A 17,745-nucleotide genomic window follows, 5' to 3' on the forward strand; every position below is an offset into this window, starting at 1 on the left:
AGGAGGGCAGTGGCTGTGGCTAGCTCATGTACATGCTGAACAAATGTCTGCTAAAGGAATCAGTTGAAAAAAAAAACCAGCGAATAAATGTCATAAACCATAAACTTCTTTGGAGTACTAAAAACACATGACATGGGAGTCCTGATGATTTTGAAAATCATATTAAAACAGATATTTTCCTTGATGATAGGCCATAATATGTAAATAACTGTTTCTTGTCTGCCATGGGAATTAATTTTAAGTCTTTAGTTAATAAGTGACTTCCTAATGTGCTGTTATTCAAAACTAAAAAATATTTGAGTGACCAAGCATAAGCTGGAAAGGTGCTTTGAGGCTTTTTTTTTCCATTGGAGAGAATAGATTTGACCTGAATCATTCACATTCTTGCTTGGTCCCACTTTTGACCAACCGTAAGCATTTTAAAGTGCAGCTGGTTAGGTTTAGAGATGCCATCTGTAGCCATGAGAAAAGAGTCTTCTCTGATGAAGAGTTAATTGGTCTGGAAATGTTTCATAAACATGATCTTCATTTCTTAGCATGGTGTGTTTTGTTTTATTTTGGGTGTTTTGTTTTGTTTTGTTTTGTTTTTTTCAGTCTAGGAAGCATGGGTTGAAACTTAGACCCAGGATTCAAACTCTACCTACTCTACTTATTAAACTGTTTGACTTCAGAAAAGCTTCCCCACATTCTACAAATCTTCATTTCCTCATCTGCTGAATGAATGTTCAAACAGTTGTAAAGATTCAATGCATTCGTGTATATGAAGTGCCCATCCTGGTGCTTGGCATACCCCAGGTTCTCTCTAAGGAGTATTTCCCTTTCTTCTTGCCAACTCACCAGGAGATTGGTGCCTCCCCCAAAGTTAGTCCACAAATACAGTAGGTGTATCTCAGCTCTTCTTTAGCTTGTAGACTGTCCTCCCACAGTTCCCCCACTTTTTAAGAGCACAATGCTTGTAGATTACAATTTCTGCCATGGGATATCCATGGATGCCAATAGCACACTGCCATATGTCATTGCTCTGCTGTATGACACTCCAACAAGTTTAAAAGCTTTTTAGTGGTTAGAACATTCTTCCACTGTTAATATATTTTTGCCCTTCAAGAAAACCCTAAAATATGACTATCAAATTGTGTTGGACTATCTTTTCACTTGTAAAATTAATTTTACAATTACAGAAAGTTCCCAAATCCTCTTCATTTAGCTTCCCCTAATATTAACATTCCACATGACCATGGTACTTTATCAATACTATCAACACTAAGAAATTAAGGCATGTGGTGGCTCAGTTAAGCATCTGACTCCTGATCAGGTCAGGTCATGATCTCACAGTTCGTGAGATCAAGCCTAACATCAGGCTCTGCACTGACAGCGTGGAGCCTGCTTGGGACTCTTTCTCTCTCTGAAGATATATAAAACTTTAAAAAAATACTAAAAAAATTAATATTGGTATAATATCTTTACTTAACTAAACACCTTATATGAATTTCATTAGTTTTTCCAATAATTGGTGGGGTTTTTTTGTTTTTTTGTTGTTGTTGTTGTTTTCCGTTCCAGAATCCCAAATTGCTTTTAGTCATCATGTTTCTTAGTCTTCTCAAATCTGGGGCAGTTCCATAGTCTCTCCTTGTTTTTCATGACTTTGACACTTTTGGGAAATGCAGGTCAGTTATTTGGTAGGGTGGCTCTCAATTTGGAATTGTGTTGATGCTTTCTCTCATTAAGTGAACGTATACGTCTGTGGCAAAAATTCTGCAGAAGTGATGTGTTTCTCTTAATCACTTAATGAGGATAGTGTTGGCTGGGCTTCTCCACTTGAAGTTACATTTTTCTCTGTGTAGTAATGACTTAGGGGAGTGACCTTAAGATTTCTCCTGGAGTATTTTAGATTATTTTTAAAAGTTTGATTAGCATGTATAAACATATAAAATTACACATAGAAAAGACTGTCCTGTTATAGAACCATTATTTTCATAACTGTCTAATACTTGCATTGTTGGGATATGTTTACACTAAAAATTAACATTAACTTTTGATCTTTCAATGTCATAGTAGCTTGGATGTTTGGTGTTAAATGCATTCACATTTTCTTCTGAACAGAATGTAGCCACATTTAGCATGCTTTGAGCTTAACTGTGGATGTATAGGATGCTGATCAGTGGGTGATCTTTAAAAATACTCTTAATGCTAAATAATTACTATTAAAGCCTCAGAAGAGGTGGAATTTATAACTTAAGACATGTAATGAGATCATTCTTTTTTAGCATATTTCACATGTCACTTGGCATAAGTTCCCTTAAAATTTCAAAATTCCACAATTCTAAGGATCATTGTGTGTGCACACCTGCGTGTGCATGTATGGGTGTGTGTAGGTATAGATGTGTTTGTGTAACAGTCACCAAGATGAATGTAGGCAGGAAGTGCCCGAGTGGTGCCCCAAACTTTTTTTTTTAAATATTCAACTCTCTGGGGCACCTGGGTGGCTCAGTCGGTTGAGCATCCGACTTCGGCTCAGGTCATGATCTCATGGTTCGTGAGTTCGAGCCCCACATCAGGCTCTATGCTGTCAGCTCAGAGCCTGGAGCCTGCTTTGGATTCTGTGCCTCCCTCTCTCTCTGTCCTTTCCCTGCTCATATTGTCTCTTCCTGCCTCTCAAAAAATGAATAAATGCTAAAAATAAAATATTCTACTCTATTTGTGCCACTCACACAGATGATTCCCTACCAAAGCTACATTTTTAAGGATCACCACTCCATGTACTTTATTAGTGGGCTATTGACAAGTGGGACTGTCCCTGCTGAAATTCATCAGCAGTTATACTCACCATGAGTGATCAGTATTTCCTGGGAAGACCTGACTGCTACTTAATGTGTGGCAAATGTTATATTTGGTGTCACCGTTATTGGTAAGTAAACAACAGTGAAAAGTTGTCCTTTAAGATATCTCTGTAGCCTCCTGCCTCTTTCCAAGCACTACTATTTCTGCTTCCGTCTACAGATAATAGGTTTGCTCCTTCGAAATAGGAAACAACCTTTTCTAGTTGCTATGACTGTTGTTACTCTGTCACTTCTCAAACTGATCCAGATGCTTCCAAACACGAGAGACCCTATGGTCACACATTCAGTTCCAATTCCACACGCCTTTGTTCACAAATCAAAAAGAACTGAACTTTTTCAAATATCGAAACCTATAAATTCATTCTTTCTTTTCATTTGCATTCACATCTACCCTCTGGATTCCATCTGCAACCCAAACCAGCAGTGCTGAAAGACCACAACAAAGGCTGCTTTCCTTGGGGTTCCCAGCTCACCGGAAGTGGGAAGCATCCGTCTCCTCACAGGCTCCGTCTCACTAGATTTCCAGACCCCATTCCATGGACCCAGACGTTCATATGCATTTTAAAACTGAGAATACAGGGTGCCTCTCAGAATGGACTGCAGCAAGCAGGATCATGCTGGCTCCGTCCTAGCTAAGTGAGAGGCCATCTAGGTTAAAAGAGAGAAAATTGCATATTAGTTCAGGGATGTGGAATGCATGAGAAATATATAGAAGTATTCCAAATATTGATGTCATATTAATAAATTTAATTGAGTAGAACTAATTCATCTGTTTATAATTTGTTGCAATTTCCCCTTTTCCTGAGTTCACTGGGGACCAGCTTAATAGTCTCAGGTAGTATAATATATGGCCACTTTCAGCTGATATTTAAGGAAAGAAACACACAACTGTTTTATCCTATCGATGGCTCATTATTACATGGGTCCTAATCAGTTACACGTAAGACTATGAATTCCAAACACAAATAGCAAGTCAAGCTGCATTTATAATTCTGCTCCCCAACATCAAGTTCCATTATTCCTTAAAAGCCATTAAAATTAAAAACCTATTTATAAACTCTCATTAAAACAGGAACATCAAGCATTGAAAAGTACCAATTTTTTTAGGCTAATTTTAATTGTATTTTTTTAAAATTTACATCCAAATTAGTTAGCATATAGTGTCCCAATTTTTAAAGCAATGTTATTAGCCATCCCTCCTGCACAAAGTATAGTTACTCATTTGCATTAAACTTCAAACTAAGGCAATTGCATAGGTAGTTTATTCACTGCAAATATTTTATTAGAACAAACTGTAAATAAAAGTCAAAGTGTCTCCTGCTCCTCAATAAAAATATTTAATTGTATGGTGTTTCTTTTAAAAAAAATTTTTTTTAATTTTTTTTAATGTTTATTTATTTTTGAGAGAAAGAGAGAGTGAGAGTGGGGGAGGGTTAGAGAGAGACAGAGACATAGACTCTGAAGCAGACTTCAGGCTCTGAACCAGACACAAGACTTGAACTCATGAACCATGAGATCATGACCTGAGCTGAAGTTGGAAGCTTAACTGACTGAGCCACCCAGGAGCCTCAATTGTATGCTGTTTCTTAAAAGAACATCTACTCAGTAGCAAGCTTTATAAGTTTTGTAAGGGGATAGAGCTTACAGCCTTATCCCATAAGAAGTTTTAAACACTGAAGAAGCTTAATTCATTGTCACAATTCTGCATTTGTGTCATTAGAATGAGACAAGGATGAAAATCATGATTCCAGAATAATTTTACTGATTTCTACCCACTTCCTGTCTTGGCCCTCGAACACCGTCCTCTCTGAACTTGAATGGCCATGTTTTCACTCATTTCCCGAATGTGGCAGCTGCTCATCTTTCTACCTGGAGCATTTACTCCATCGATTCCCTTTTGATGATGTTTCCACGATAAACTACAAACGCTGTGAACCCAGGTCAGTATTAAGTGACTGAGTGGGTCCCTCGTCCCTCACAGCCCTCAGAAGGAACCACACGTGCCGACATCTTGATTTCAGACTTCTGGTCTCCAGAATGTGGGACAATGCATTTCTGTCATTCTAAGCCATGCAGTTTGTCATGGCACAGAAAACTAGTATACCTTTAAAGGAACTATCAGGGCTTTTCTGATTTTCTATTCTTTTACTTTTCCATTTTAAATATTATTTTCTTGGGGCTTCTGGGTTGGGTGTCCGACTTCAGCTCAGGTTATGATCTCACAGTTCTTGAGTTGGACCCCCATGTCGGGCTCTGTGCTGACAGCTCAGAGCCTGAGGCCTGTTTCAAATTCTGTGTCTCCCACTCTCTTCTCCTCCCCTATTTATGCTCTGTGTGTGTGTGTGTGTGTGTGCCTCAAAAATAAACATGAAAAAATTTAAATATGATTTTCTTCACTTAAATAGATATTTTTAAAAATATAATCATGAGCCATACTAATGGCAAAATCTTGAAAAACATAAGGAAGAAGTTCATTTCTGCTTCTTCATCTCTGGCCTACCGTTCTTAATCTCCAATAGAGCCACTGATCAGAGGCATCTGTGCATCATTCCAGCAATACATAGGCACAGTCAGGCAAATACAATATTTAACATTTTCTTTTACTTAAATAAGTAAACTTAAATAAGTAAATGGTATACATAATGTCCTGCAAGCTGATTTATTGCTCTTAATAAAATTTCTTTTGTACTGCTCCATATCTTTACTCTGTATCCTTTTTTTCTAAGAATTAGAAAATATTCCATTACATGGATGTTATTTAACTAGTTCCCTATTGATGGATGCTTGAGTTGTGTCAAGTTTCTGTTACTATACAAAGCACTCTAATAAATTCCCTTGCAGACTTTATAAAGTATACCTGTAGGATAAAGTCTTAGCAGAATAATTATATTTGCAAGATATTTTCAAAATGCCTCCCATGAAGGATATAAGTCTCCTTTCATATGAATTTATAGGCATTGCACTCTTTTCTTAATGAAAAAGTTCAGTTTTAGGATCAATGTGGTATGTAAACAATGATTTCAGGTGGATTATGCTGTAATTATTTATTGCTAATATATACCTCAGCTAATTTTCTATGAATGTTCATTAGGTATCTAATAATGTGAATCACATAAGAACTATTCAGTATTTTATAGCTTGCTGACTACAATACAAGGAAAGCAGTTGTTCAATCTAGAGACAATGTGAAGATAAAAAAAAAATTCTTTGCTTTTGGAACAAGATAGTGAAATTAGCTCCTCAGGAACCTCATTTCTTTCTTTCTTTTTAAATGGAAATGTAAGTATCTTATTAGTTCCAGGTGTATACCATAGTGGTGCAATATTCTTACACACTACAAAATGATCCTCATGATAAGTCTAGTTACTATCTGTCACCTTACAAAGTCATTACAGTATCATTTACTATATTCCCCAGCATACATTACATCTTCATGACATTTATTTTATAACTGAAAATTTGTACCTCTTAACCCCCTTCACCTATTTTGCAAGTCCCCCAAAGATTTGTTTCCCGTAGCTAGCAGTCTGTTTCTGCTTTGTCTCATTTGTTCATTTGTTTTGGTTTTTAGATTCTACATATAAGTGAAATCATATGGTATTTGTCTTTCTCCGACTTATTTCACTTAGCACAGTGCACTCTAGCTCCATCCATGGAGTTGAAAAAGGCGAGAGCTCCTTCTTTGTTATGGCTGAGTAATATTCTATTATATATTTATATAATTTATATAAAATTATAAATATACGTATATACACACATACATATATATCAGTTCTTTATCCATTCTTCTATCAATGGACACTTAGGTTTCTTCCATATCTTAGCTGTTGTAAATAATACCACAATGAACATAGGGGTGCATGTATCTTTTTGGATTGGTATTTTCATTTTCTTTGGACAAATATCCAGAAGTGGAATTGCTGGAATTTATGATAGCTCTATTTTTAATTTTTTTGAGGAAACTCAATAGTGTTTTCAATAGCGGCCACACCAGTTTACATTCCCACCAACAGTGTTCAAGGGTTCCCATTTCTCGACATCCTTGCCAACACTTGTTATTTTTTGTCTTTTTGATAATAGCCAATCTGACAGGTGTGAGGTGATATTTCATTGTAGTTTTCATTTGCGTTTCACTGATGATTAGTGATGTTGCGATCTTTTTGTGTGCCTTTTGGCCATCTATATGTCTTCCTTGGAAAAACGTTCATTCAAGTCCTCTGCCCATTTTTTAACTGGGTTATTTGTGAATTTTTTACGTTAAGTTATGTGAGTTCTTCATATATTTTGTATACTAGTCCCTTATTGGATATATGATTTGCACATATCTTCTCCCATTCAATAGGTTGCTTTTTTGTTTCATTGATGGTTTTCTTCACTGTGCAAAAGCTTCTTAGTTTGATATAATCCCTTTTGTTTATCTCAGCTTTTGTTACCCTTGTGTAAGGAGAATGGTCCAAAAAAAATATTACTAAAACCAGGGTCATAGAGTTTTTACCTATGTTTTCTTCTAAGAGTTTTATGGTTTCACATCTTACATTCAATTCTTTAATTCACTTTAAATTTATTTTTATATGTGGGGTAAGATAGTTCTCCAGTTTTATTCTTTTGCATGTATCTGTCTGGTTTTTCCAGCACCATTTATTGAAGAGACTGTCTTTTCTCCATTGTATATTTTTGCCTCCTATGTCATAGATTAATTGGCCATATAGAAATGGGGCTTGGGGGCTCTTATTCTGTTCTATTCTATTGATCTATGTGTTTGGTTTTGGGGCTAGTACTATACTATTTTGACTACTATAGCTTGCAATACAGTTTGAAATCAGGAAACTCTAGCTTTGTTCTTTCTCAAAATCGCTTTGACTGTTTGGGGTCTTTTGTTGTTCCAGACAAATTTTAGGATCCTTTAGGAACCTAATTTCTTGTCAGAAAGACCAGTCTTGATATAGAGGGGTCCCTGCCTCCCTAGGAACTGTACCAGGATTGCCAAGTTTGAGAAGTCACTACTGACTTACAGGAAAAAGCAGCGGTCCAGGAGGAGAGGAAGAAATGGGTACCTTGGAAGGTGTGGATTTCTTAGAGAGTGAATGTGTATTTTTAAATTTAGATGGGCATTTTTCATTATTTAGTAGGAGAAGGAGAGAATTGTTTCATCTTAAAAGGGTGATTCCATGGGGCCAGAAAAGCAAGTAAGATTTAAAAATACCTACCAGATCAAATAGTCCGTGCCTCTAAAAATACGGTAATATCACATCAAAAATGAGAAACACCACAAATTCCTTTATGGCTAAACATGTTTTTAAGGAATTAAATAGGTTTCCAGAAAAATTGGTAACAAGAAACAGTGATCATGGATTCATGGATAAGTAGGGGGTAAAACCAAGGGCACCTTAAGATTCTTCTGTTAGTTGCTACAACATTTCATGAAAAGTTAGTAAAATTTTAAAATTATATACTAAACATATATACTCTACACATGTTTGAACAAGGAAATCCCTGATAAGTATCTCATTGGATTCTAGTGAGAGCTATGACAACCCAGTAAAGAATTTGTGAAATCTCCAGCAAAATGATGTACTCTAAATGTGGAGCTCTCTGGGGTTAAGACCATTTTAAGCAACTCTGCTAAATACCACCTTTTTTGTGTATCTAGACTCTGAGGCTCCAAGGGATGACACTTAAGACCAAAAGAGCTGTCATTCATTTTCCTGAATATGCCTGAGCCTGAACAAATTACTAATCACCCCAGTGAAGAAAGAAAGGAGAGATGCTAATGAGTTTTTTTTCTTTCAAGATAGTTTAAATTTTGTTACTGGTAGGGATAAGCACTTTTAATAGCTAAGGCAGTACTCAAAAAGATTCATATGGCCCAAGAAGAATAGGTTTCACAGACTCTTAGAGGAAAAGAGAAGTTTGGCTGCATATTCTATCTCCACAGTGGTTTCACCAAGTATGAGTTTGTTTCTCTTCCACAGCAAGAAGCACAGAGGACAGCCCAAAGTTGGCACTGCATCTCTGTAGCCTCATCTATGCCCTGGGCGCTTTCAAATTTCTGCTCATGGCCGTCTCATGGTCACAGCATGGCTGCTCCCCCTTCAGGCTCACATCTGCATTCCAAGCAGAATCAAGAAACAGGGTGACCAAAAATGTATAGCATCAAGGAGGCAAAGCTTATATCAGGGAAGCAAAACTTCTAGAAATTCATAGCCAATTTCCACATTCACCTACTAATTTTATTTATTTACTTATTTTGACCAGAATCGTGTTGCATGGCTATGTCTAGCTACAAAGAAGACTGAGAAATAGAATTTCTTCTTCTCCTCCTCTTTCTTCTTCTTCTTTTCTTCTTCTTCTTCTTCTTCTTCTTCTTCTTCTTCTTCTTCTTTTAATGCTAGATAGGTTGTTCTGCCCAAGAAAACAAAGGTCTTTTGTTAGAAAGGAGGAAAGGAGAATGGGTATTCTGTAGGCACCTAACATTTGTCTGCTGCCGTACTTAAGAGATCATTTAATGCAATTTCCACCCTCTTTTTCTTCCACCCTTCCTCATTTTATGTTGAGAAAACTAGATCAAGTGACCCACTCAATATCATACAGACAGTTCATGGCAAAGCTGGAACCAAAATTTGAAAGTATGATCCCTTAACACAGTGGTGCTCTTTCCAATGTATGCCCCTATTCTCTTAGTTCATAAACTGTGCACAGAGCCCCCCCAGTTACACAGATACCATTTTTCTTCTCCTTACTCCCTCAACTCTGTTTCCAGACTCAGGTCTGTATTTAGCCATATGCTTGTCTCATTCAACCTTAAGAGTCACATTGTTTGGCTGCAGCCAGAAAATGAATAATGTCCACGTCAGCGGGCTGCTTTGGCTTTCCAAAATAGTGAAGACTTTAACCTAAAGGGTTAAGATTTATGAACTGCAAACAAAGATTAACTGCTAAGGAGAAATAAAAAAGGAAACACAGAATACAATAGAATATTCTTTGACCTAAACCTCAGAAAGGAGAATATGACTAAGTTTCATTTACCTTAAAATCTGCTCTCCCTCTCCTAACCTCTGCTATATCTATCTTTTGCAATATTACTTTGATTCCTGTGCTTAGAATTTACTAGAGTAGGGGGCGCTTGTGTGACTCAGGTGGTTAAGCATCCAACTCTTGGTTTTGGTTCAGGTCATGATCTCATGGTCTGTGAGTTCAAGCCCTGCATCGGGCTCTGCACTGACAGTGCACAGCCTGTTTGGGATTCTTTCTTTCCCCCTCTCTTCCCCTTCCCCACTCTCTCTCAAAAATAAATAAATTAACTTAAAGAAAAATAATTTCCTAGAGTCATGGCTGTTTAGTTAGAACCAACATGTCTGATCCTACCAACTGTCACAGAACAGTAGCTGATGGGAGCGTCCATCTGAGGCAGAAATAGCACCATGCCAGGTAGCAATTCAGACACAAAGGCCAAAGTTCACTCAGTCTGGGAGTGGTCCCTCAGTCTGCCTCCCACTCTGCTTTTCTGTGTTCTACATTATATTTATTCTATTATCATAGGCTCATACGTGGGATCCTGGGTATTCAGAAAGTGCAAACACTAAACATTTCATTTTATTTTATTAAAAAAATTAATGTTTTACTTATTTTTATGAGAGAGACAGAGAAAGAGAGAGAGACAGAGAGACAGAGTATGAGGGGGTGGAGGGGCAGAGAGAGAGGGGGAGACACAGAATCCATGAAGCAGATTCCAGGTTCCAAGCTATCAGCACAGAGCCTGATGCAGGGCTGGAACCCAGGAACCATGAGATCATGACTTGAGTCAAAGTCGGATGCTTAACCGACTGAACAGTTTAAAAGATTACCATGCTCGGGGCACCTGGGTGGCTCAGTCAGCTGGGCATCCAACTTTGGCTCAGGTCATGATCTCGCAGTTAGAGGGTTCGAGCCCCACATTGGACTCTGTGATGACAGCTCAGAGCCTAGAGCCTGCCTTGGATTCTGTGTGTATGTGCCTCTCTCTCTGTTCCTCCCCCACTAGCACTCTGTCTCTCTCTCTCTCTCTCAAAGGTAAATAAAGATTAAAAAATATTTTTTTTGTTTTAAATAAAAAAAATAAATAAAAGATTACCATACTCTATTGCCGTCCATTTGTTTCAGAAGCTTTGAAGTCAGAACATGCTTCTGTATTATTAAACTTTTTCTAAGCTGCATCTATGAAGATAATTAGAAAAAATAAGATGTAGATTTCAGTGCAGGATTAGGAAGACACTTCTGACAATGAGCTAGACTGTGCCACGTGAGGTTAGGGATTTGCATTCTCAGCATGGCACTTTGCACGTTCTAGGTATTAATACTTTTCCATTTTGAAGATGTATTCAAAAATGCTTATGACCATGTTATGAATTAATTGTTCTTCCTCTGAGTAGGAGTTTGTAGTAGACAAGCTCGGAGATGCCATCTCAAGAAAGATTCTGTAATTTGATCATTAAAATGTAGATTGTCAGCATATGAGTTCCTTAAAAATGACTTTCTTCTTTTACTTAAGATGTCAGATAAATCCTTTTCCTGCCTTATCTTATGGCCTTTGACGTGACATTTCTTCTCATAGTTCTCATTCCCTGATTTTCCCATTATTCAGTTCAGATGTTACCTCAGAAAAGCTCCCATGACTAACTCACCCCAAATAGCCCACACCCACTAAGCAGTGACTGAGCTGGGCCCCCCACAGATCAGCACATGTAACAGTACATTTTTCTCAGTGATGGATCCATGTCAATTACATGTTGGGCTTCAGCAGAAGTAGCTGGGACTCTGTCAGCTGTGGTCTGGACTTTCTAATGCCCCCCGTGTGTGAATATTAGGATTTGTCCATAAACACACACACACATACGTACACCAGAAAGACCCCAAACAAACTAATCTTCAGGCAAAGGTTTATCTAAATCCAGAGTTTTAGAAATGTCTCAACATTATTTGCATGAATCAATCTACTATCTATGTATCTATTACCTACCTATCATGATCATCATCATCTATCTATATCTATACACATAAATATATATATGTACTGAAAGGTATCTTTTTATTAAAACATTGAACACTGCATCTCAGTCTAAAGTACCTGAGTTTAGGTGCCTTGGTGGCATGTCCATGGTGTGTTTTACATGGCATATGTTGTTCTGTAACAAAGCATTTCTTGAGTTGTTTTCTCAATCATGTGTCTTAGAAATCTCTCCATATTGGTTCGTTCATTTTGGTCTATCCTTATGCATTACATAAGGCTTTCTGTAGAGTAGACTCTGAGAAGTCTGATATCAAGGCTATGGAGTCTGTGATTTTTTTTATTTTAGTATGAACTTTCCTCCAAAAGTAGCTGAACTAATTTGCAATCCCATCAACAGTGTATAATGATATTTCTCATTGTCTTCTCTAATGTTTGATGTAAACATTTTTTTGCAATTCCGTAAATGTTTAATGTCATTTTTCTAGCCTTAAAAACAGGTCCAATGTATAGATGGATATCACACACACACACCACACACACACACACACACACACACACACACACACTCCTACATATCGTACATAGATGTTTATTCAGACAAAAACTCCTCACAACATTTATTAACTTTGTGTCATTTTAATTGATTTTTATAAGGAGGTCTTTAACACAAATTACTTTCCTAATCTTTAATCAGTATTCTAAATTCCAGTTTCAGTCATTAATTTAAAAATGGAAATATGTATACTGAATCAAGATTTTAAGAAGTCTGTACATCACCCTCGTTCCTTTTGTTCCTTACTATCCTGAACCTTCTCATGTGAGATGTGGAAATCTGAGTTGGGTGTGAGGTTATGTGAAAGGGTGAGGGATGGTGACTAGAAATTGCTCCTTAGAGACAGTTACAGAGCAAAGAGGAGGGCAAACCCATTCATTATTTCTCTCCATTACCGAGAATTTATGATATGAAGTGAGAGACAATTGAGCCTAACCATTTATGCATCCAATAAATATTTGCCTACTATATGGTAGGGACTGGGTATATGTGTGAATGAAATAATTATTTGCTCTCATATAGTATTCAGTCTGGTGGAAAAGACACAAATAACAAATTATCACCAAATGGTGAAGGGCATGAAGGAAACAAGCGGAGGTGACATGGACTAGGGAGGGGCTACATAATCATGCTAGAGTTTCAAGAAGGTTTTGCTGAGACTTAAAACACAAAAAGACACTCTCCAGGAAAAATGAGAGGGAAAGCATTCCCGATAGAAAGAATAGCATTTTTACCTGCCCCAAAACATGATAGACTGTGAGAGCCTGATGAAAAGGGAGGCAGTGGAATCAGGTGAAGGAGGATGGAGGGACACAGGCAAGGTACAGGTCCCAATACCTTGTGAGAATAAGCTAGGAGATCACTTTGTAGTGTGTACACACGTTGAATTGTAATGTTCCACGCTTGAAACACATATAATGTTATATATCAATTTTACCTCAATAAAAAGAGAGCACGTGTGTGCATGAGACAGAGAGAAGGAGGGGGGGAAGGGAGGAAAGAAGGGAGGAAGGGTAAAGGGAGGAAGGAAGGAAGGGAAGAAGGGAGGAAGGGAAAAAGAGGAAGGAAGGAAGGTAGGAAGGAAGGAAGGGAAGAAGAGAGGAAGGGAAAAAGAGGAAGGAAGGAAGGAAAAGAAGAAGGGAGGAAGGGAAAAGAGGAAGGAAGGAAGGAAGGAAGGAAGGAAGGAAGGAAGGAAGAAAGGAAGGGAGGAAGGAAAAGGTAAGTGAAAATGAGAGTATTCTAACCTGCCAGTACAGGGGAGAGTTGAAGAGAGATTTCAGAGAGCCAAACTGCTGCTCTCCACTGCACATGTCAGACTAGAGAATGAATTGCTTTGTACATATCATGCCTCTACAATGATACTCACTGCAGTGAGATGCTACCTATTTTTATAAATACATGAACATGTTTTGAAAAAAATATATGTATTTGACTCCATTTCTGACATATCATGGGTCCTTAATAAATGTGAATTGAAATGGAATTTGTCTGTTAATTCTCCTCAAATATTTCCCACTTTTTCACATTAATGGCTTTTTATTCACTTGATATATGGTCTTCTAATACAGTATATTTTTAATGAATCAACAACACACAGGTATGTTTTTAAAGTAAAACTTGCATCCATTTCTTTAAAAACTGGCAGAGCAGTAATAATATCAGTGACAGTATTAATGCAACAATGAATGTCAGTGCCAAAATAAAGATTGAATTGCCATTGGAATTTATATTTATCCCTCAATGCAAGTAGCTACTTCTAGCACAAACAACTTCTGACAACCCAATACCGTGAGAAGGGTAAGCAGTTGCTCCTTTTTATCTATAAAGTTTATTTGGCACAAAAAAATCTTATTCTTTAGATTTTATTACTATCTGTCATGTTCACTGCAGCTAATTTCTATCTATCATTTTAATGCAGGATTGTGGTTTGCTGATTCACCCAGAAGAAGCCTGTGGATTACAGCCTATTTCCTCTGACTACATTGAAGCCATTTCACAGCCTGAACTAAAGATCTGTCCATCTGGGGACACAAAAGGTGACTAGTACATTGGGTGTCACTTCTCTTAAAAAAATTATTTGATATAGATAAGTGTACGCTTATTTGTTTTTTTTTAAATTTTTTTTAACGTTTATTTATTTTTGAGACAGAGAGAGACAGAGCATGAATGGGGGAGGGTCAGAGAGAGAGGGAGACACAGAATCCGAAACAGGCTCTAGGCTCTGAGCGGTCAGCACAGAGCCTGACACGGGGCTTGAACTCACAAACCGTGAGATCATGACCTGAGCTGAAGTCGGACGCCTAACCGACTGAGCCACCCAGGCGCCCCGAGTGTACGCTTATTTGAACTATCCTTATACAAAAAAAAATCAAGGTACTACACAACTTTTTCATTAGTATGAACTGTAACACATGTAATTAATGCATTATTTTAATATGTGAAATATTTGTTAATCAAATGCTTTTCTCTTCACCCTCCGCTCTTTGCCTTGTGAATCCATATTCATCTACAGATATCAGCCAAAAAGTCACTTGTGCCAGAAAGCCTTTCTTCAGCCTCTGATTTGTTTCTTTATTATACATTTTCATTGTACTCCATGCTTTTCTTCCATGAGAATTTCCACAATTATTTAAATGCTAAGTATGTAATTAATTCTTTGGTGTCAGTCTTCCCAGATTGTGAGCTGCACGAGGACAGGGAATCTGACTTGTTCACACTATCAGTTCACTTAGTACTCTAATTTCTACAGAGTACGTAGACTACGTCAGCCAAAGAACTGTCTTAAGGAAACAAGTTTCGTTTCCTTTGATTATATAAAAAAAAAAATCCTTGAGAATGATCTCTCATGTCTCCCATATATTGAGCATTAATAGAAGCAGGAAAATCATAATGTCAAATTGGAATTATAGTGTTGAATCCTGCCTGATTCTAGAACAGACCCGGAATGAGACACCTTGGTGCCACTATCCACTTTCCCTGTTTACCTCCTTCCCCAGCACTTTTCTTTCAGTGGAGTCTAGTGGGGTCAATCCAAAGGTGGGGACCAAAAATGCTTCCAAAAAGATAAGAGGAACAGGGAGCATCTTCTCTGAGATTTCTGCTTGCCCATCTGGCCTCACGACCCCAAGTCTCCCTTCATCTAAAAAGTCTAAGAAAACACTCAGGAGCTTTTCTACCCTCACCATGAACTTCACACCACAACCTGAATGGGAAATGAGTTTCACAAATGAGCAGTACAAATCGCAATTTGGCACGCACGGTGAGCAAGCGTGGGCATATCCCTGTTCTTGAACATGTGTTCTAAATAATAAATTACAGTCGCTGCATAGGGAGGGATTTACCCATTATGACATGTCAGGAGGTATGATTTATGATTCTCAGCTAAATGAGATATACACTCTTACGTACAAAGGAGACCCCGATGTGTTTAGTTATGGATTTTCTTTATCAGATGACATTTTATGAGAATCATAAAACAACTTAACTTTCTTCCTGCTATTGAGCCAAGTCAAAAGTTCATCAACAAAAAGTTGAAGATATGGTACTGAGATTCCTCAAGAAGTGGCATCTTTTTCTGTTCATTAAATTTGCTGTAACTTACGCCAGGCCCTGTCATGAAGCTATCTCCATGCCTGGTCCTTAACAGGAGATGCTGCCTTCGAACAGGGACCTTCTGGTAACTTGAGTAGCGAGGCTTCTTTAGAGAAGACCCCAAAATTGACTCCCCAGTCAAGCCCATGCCTCTTAGCCCGACGATACCAGGCCTCGTAATCTGACCCTTTTAGGCCCCCATAATCTGGCCCTTCCTCTCTCCCAGCTCCTCCCAGCCTCTTGGTTTCACTTCATGCCAATAATGCTGCTGCAGGGTTCCACATTCTTGTCCATGCTGTCCTGTGCTCCTAAAAGTCTTCTCATCTTGGTCCAATTCTCCCGATGCTATATTTTCCTCTCCAGGAAGCCTCTCCTTACCACCCCACCCCCTGATTAGCTCCCCAGAATACTTTGGGCACATGTTTACCGTAGCACTTACTTCATTATGTTTCAAGTGTTTAATTTCTCTCTCTTTCTCTAATCAGTAGTTTTCAAAGTGGAATGGTATATCTGAGCAAGAGGAGGGAGTGGCATGGGACAGTCCCCAAGATGAAGCCAGTAAAGCTTAAAATACATACACATTTATTTATGTCTAATCATTCTTATTTTTGTTTTATAACAAACATAATACATCGATATGGAAGTATAGGTACCTACATTACAGTGCATGTTTATTAATATAGTAAGGGTGCATTAGCAGTTCGTTTTTATGATGACTGCCCTAGATTGTGTTTCTCCAGAGCCGAGATTGTCCCTCATGCATCTTTCAGTGTCTAAGATGATTCAAAAATGATTGCTTAACTAAAACCGAGATCCAAGCCCTCCTCCTTTCCACAGAAGATTGCGAGCAGTCAGGGCACAATCGACCAGGGAAAACTGCTTCACTCTTATGGTCCTAAAGATCTAAAGATTCCAAACAAGTGAGATCGGCAACAGCAGTTTGCGCGAATGGAGTTTTGTTGCCAGAGACGATTTCCTTCCTTGATGGTGGGACTCCCTCCTGCTGAAAGAAGCTGTCACGGTGGGACAACATTGGGAGGAAGTTTATTTAGGAAGTCCAGCCTTAACTTGCATGACCATAGATTAGTTCTGAAATCTTATTTTCACAGCACATTACAGTTATTTAGCAGGACTGGGTCCGTTTTTTCACCTTGCCAACGAAATGATGGTTTATGTGTCTTTTCGATAACACTAGCTAATATCATTTTGCGTGACTTTTGTTCATATTTTTAAGTTGATCTTAAGCCTTTAGAGAAGAATCTAACTATAAAACACAGACTAAGAATAAAAGTTCTTGCTTAAGAAAGAAAAAATAATTCTAATCTAAAGAAAGAAGAAATTTATACAATGATTTTGAATGATAATTACCTTAAAGGAAAATAACTCCAAAGGCATTTTACGACATATAAACAAAAATATTTTATCATGTTTTATTTGTAGCAAGGGAATATGACAACTTATACTTTAATACTTCTAGTGTTGAAAATATGATGTGTTTTTTTCTTCTTAAGGGAAAACTGCTTTATTTTATAACAGTGTAGAGTCAGGATTTAGTGCCATCTATATGATTTTACATCTCAGCATGGCCCTAGGTCACAAAGTTGAGTTTCTTCCCTCCATTATGTCAGCCAATCTGATTCACTTAAATGGCTGGAATCTAACTTGCATTAAATATAAAGCTATAATTATAAACCAAATAACTTCTCCCAAAAGCCCTATTTATTCCTCAGAATGTCATTCCCTAAAACATATGTCATACTCTATTTCAGAAATCACAG

General features: G+C 37.7%; 1 protein-coding gene across 2 annotated transcripts in view; it reads left to right on the top strand.

The window, feature by feature from the left end:
- The window catches only part of CPED1 (cadherin like and PC-esterase domain containing 1), a 269,131-nt gene that overhangs the window by 209,258 nt on the left and 42,128 nt on the right, over positions 1-17,745 (top strand). For both annotated transcript variants that reach the window (XM_049641732.1, XM_049641733.1), the window contains one exon: positions 14,295-14,412. In XM_049641732.1, the coding sequence (XP_049497689.1) occupies positions 14,295-14,412 (118 nt within the window). The remainder of the gene's footprint in view (positions 1-14,294; positions 14,413-17,745) is intronic.

This window comes from Panthera uncia, chromosome A2, assembly GCF_023721935.1.
Source record: "Panthera uncia isolate 11264 chromosome A2, Puncia_PCG_1.0, whole genome shotgun sequence".
Lineage (NCBI taxonomy): Eukaryota > Metazoa > Chordata > Mammalia > Carnivora > Felidae > Panthera > Panthera uncia.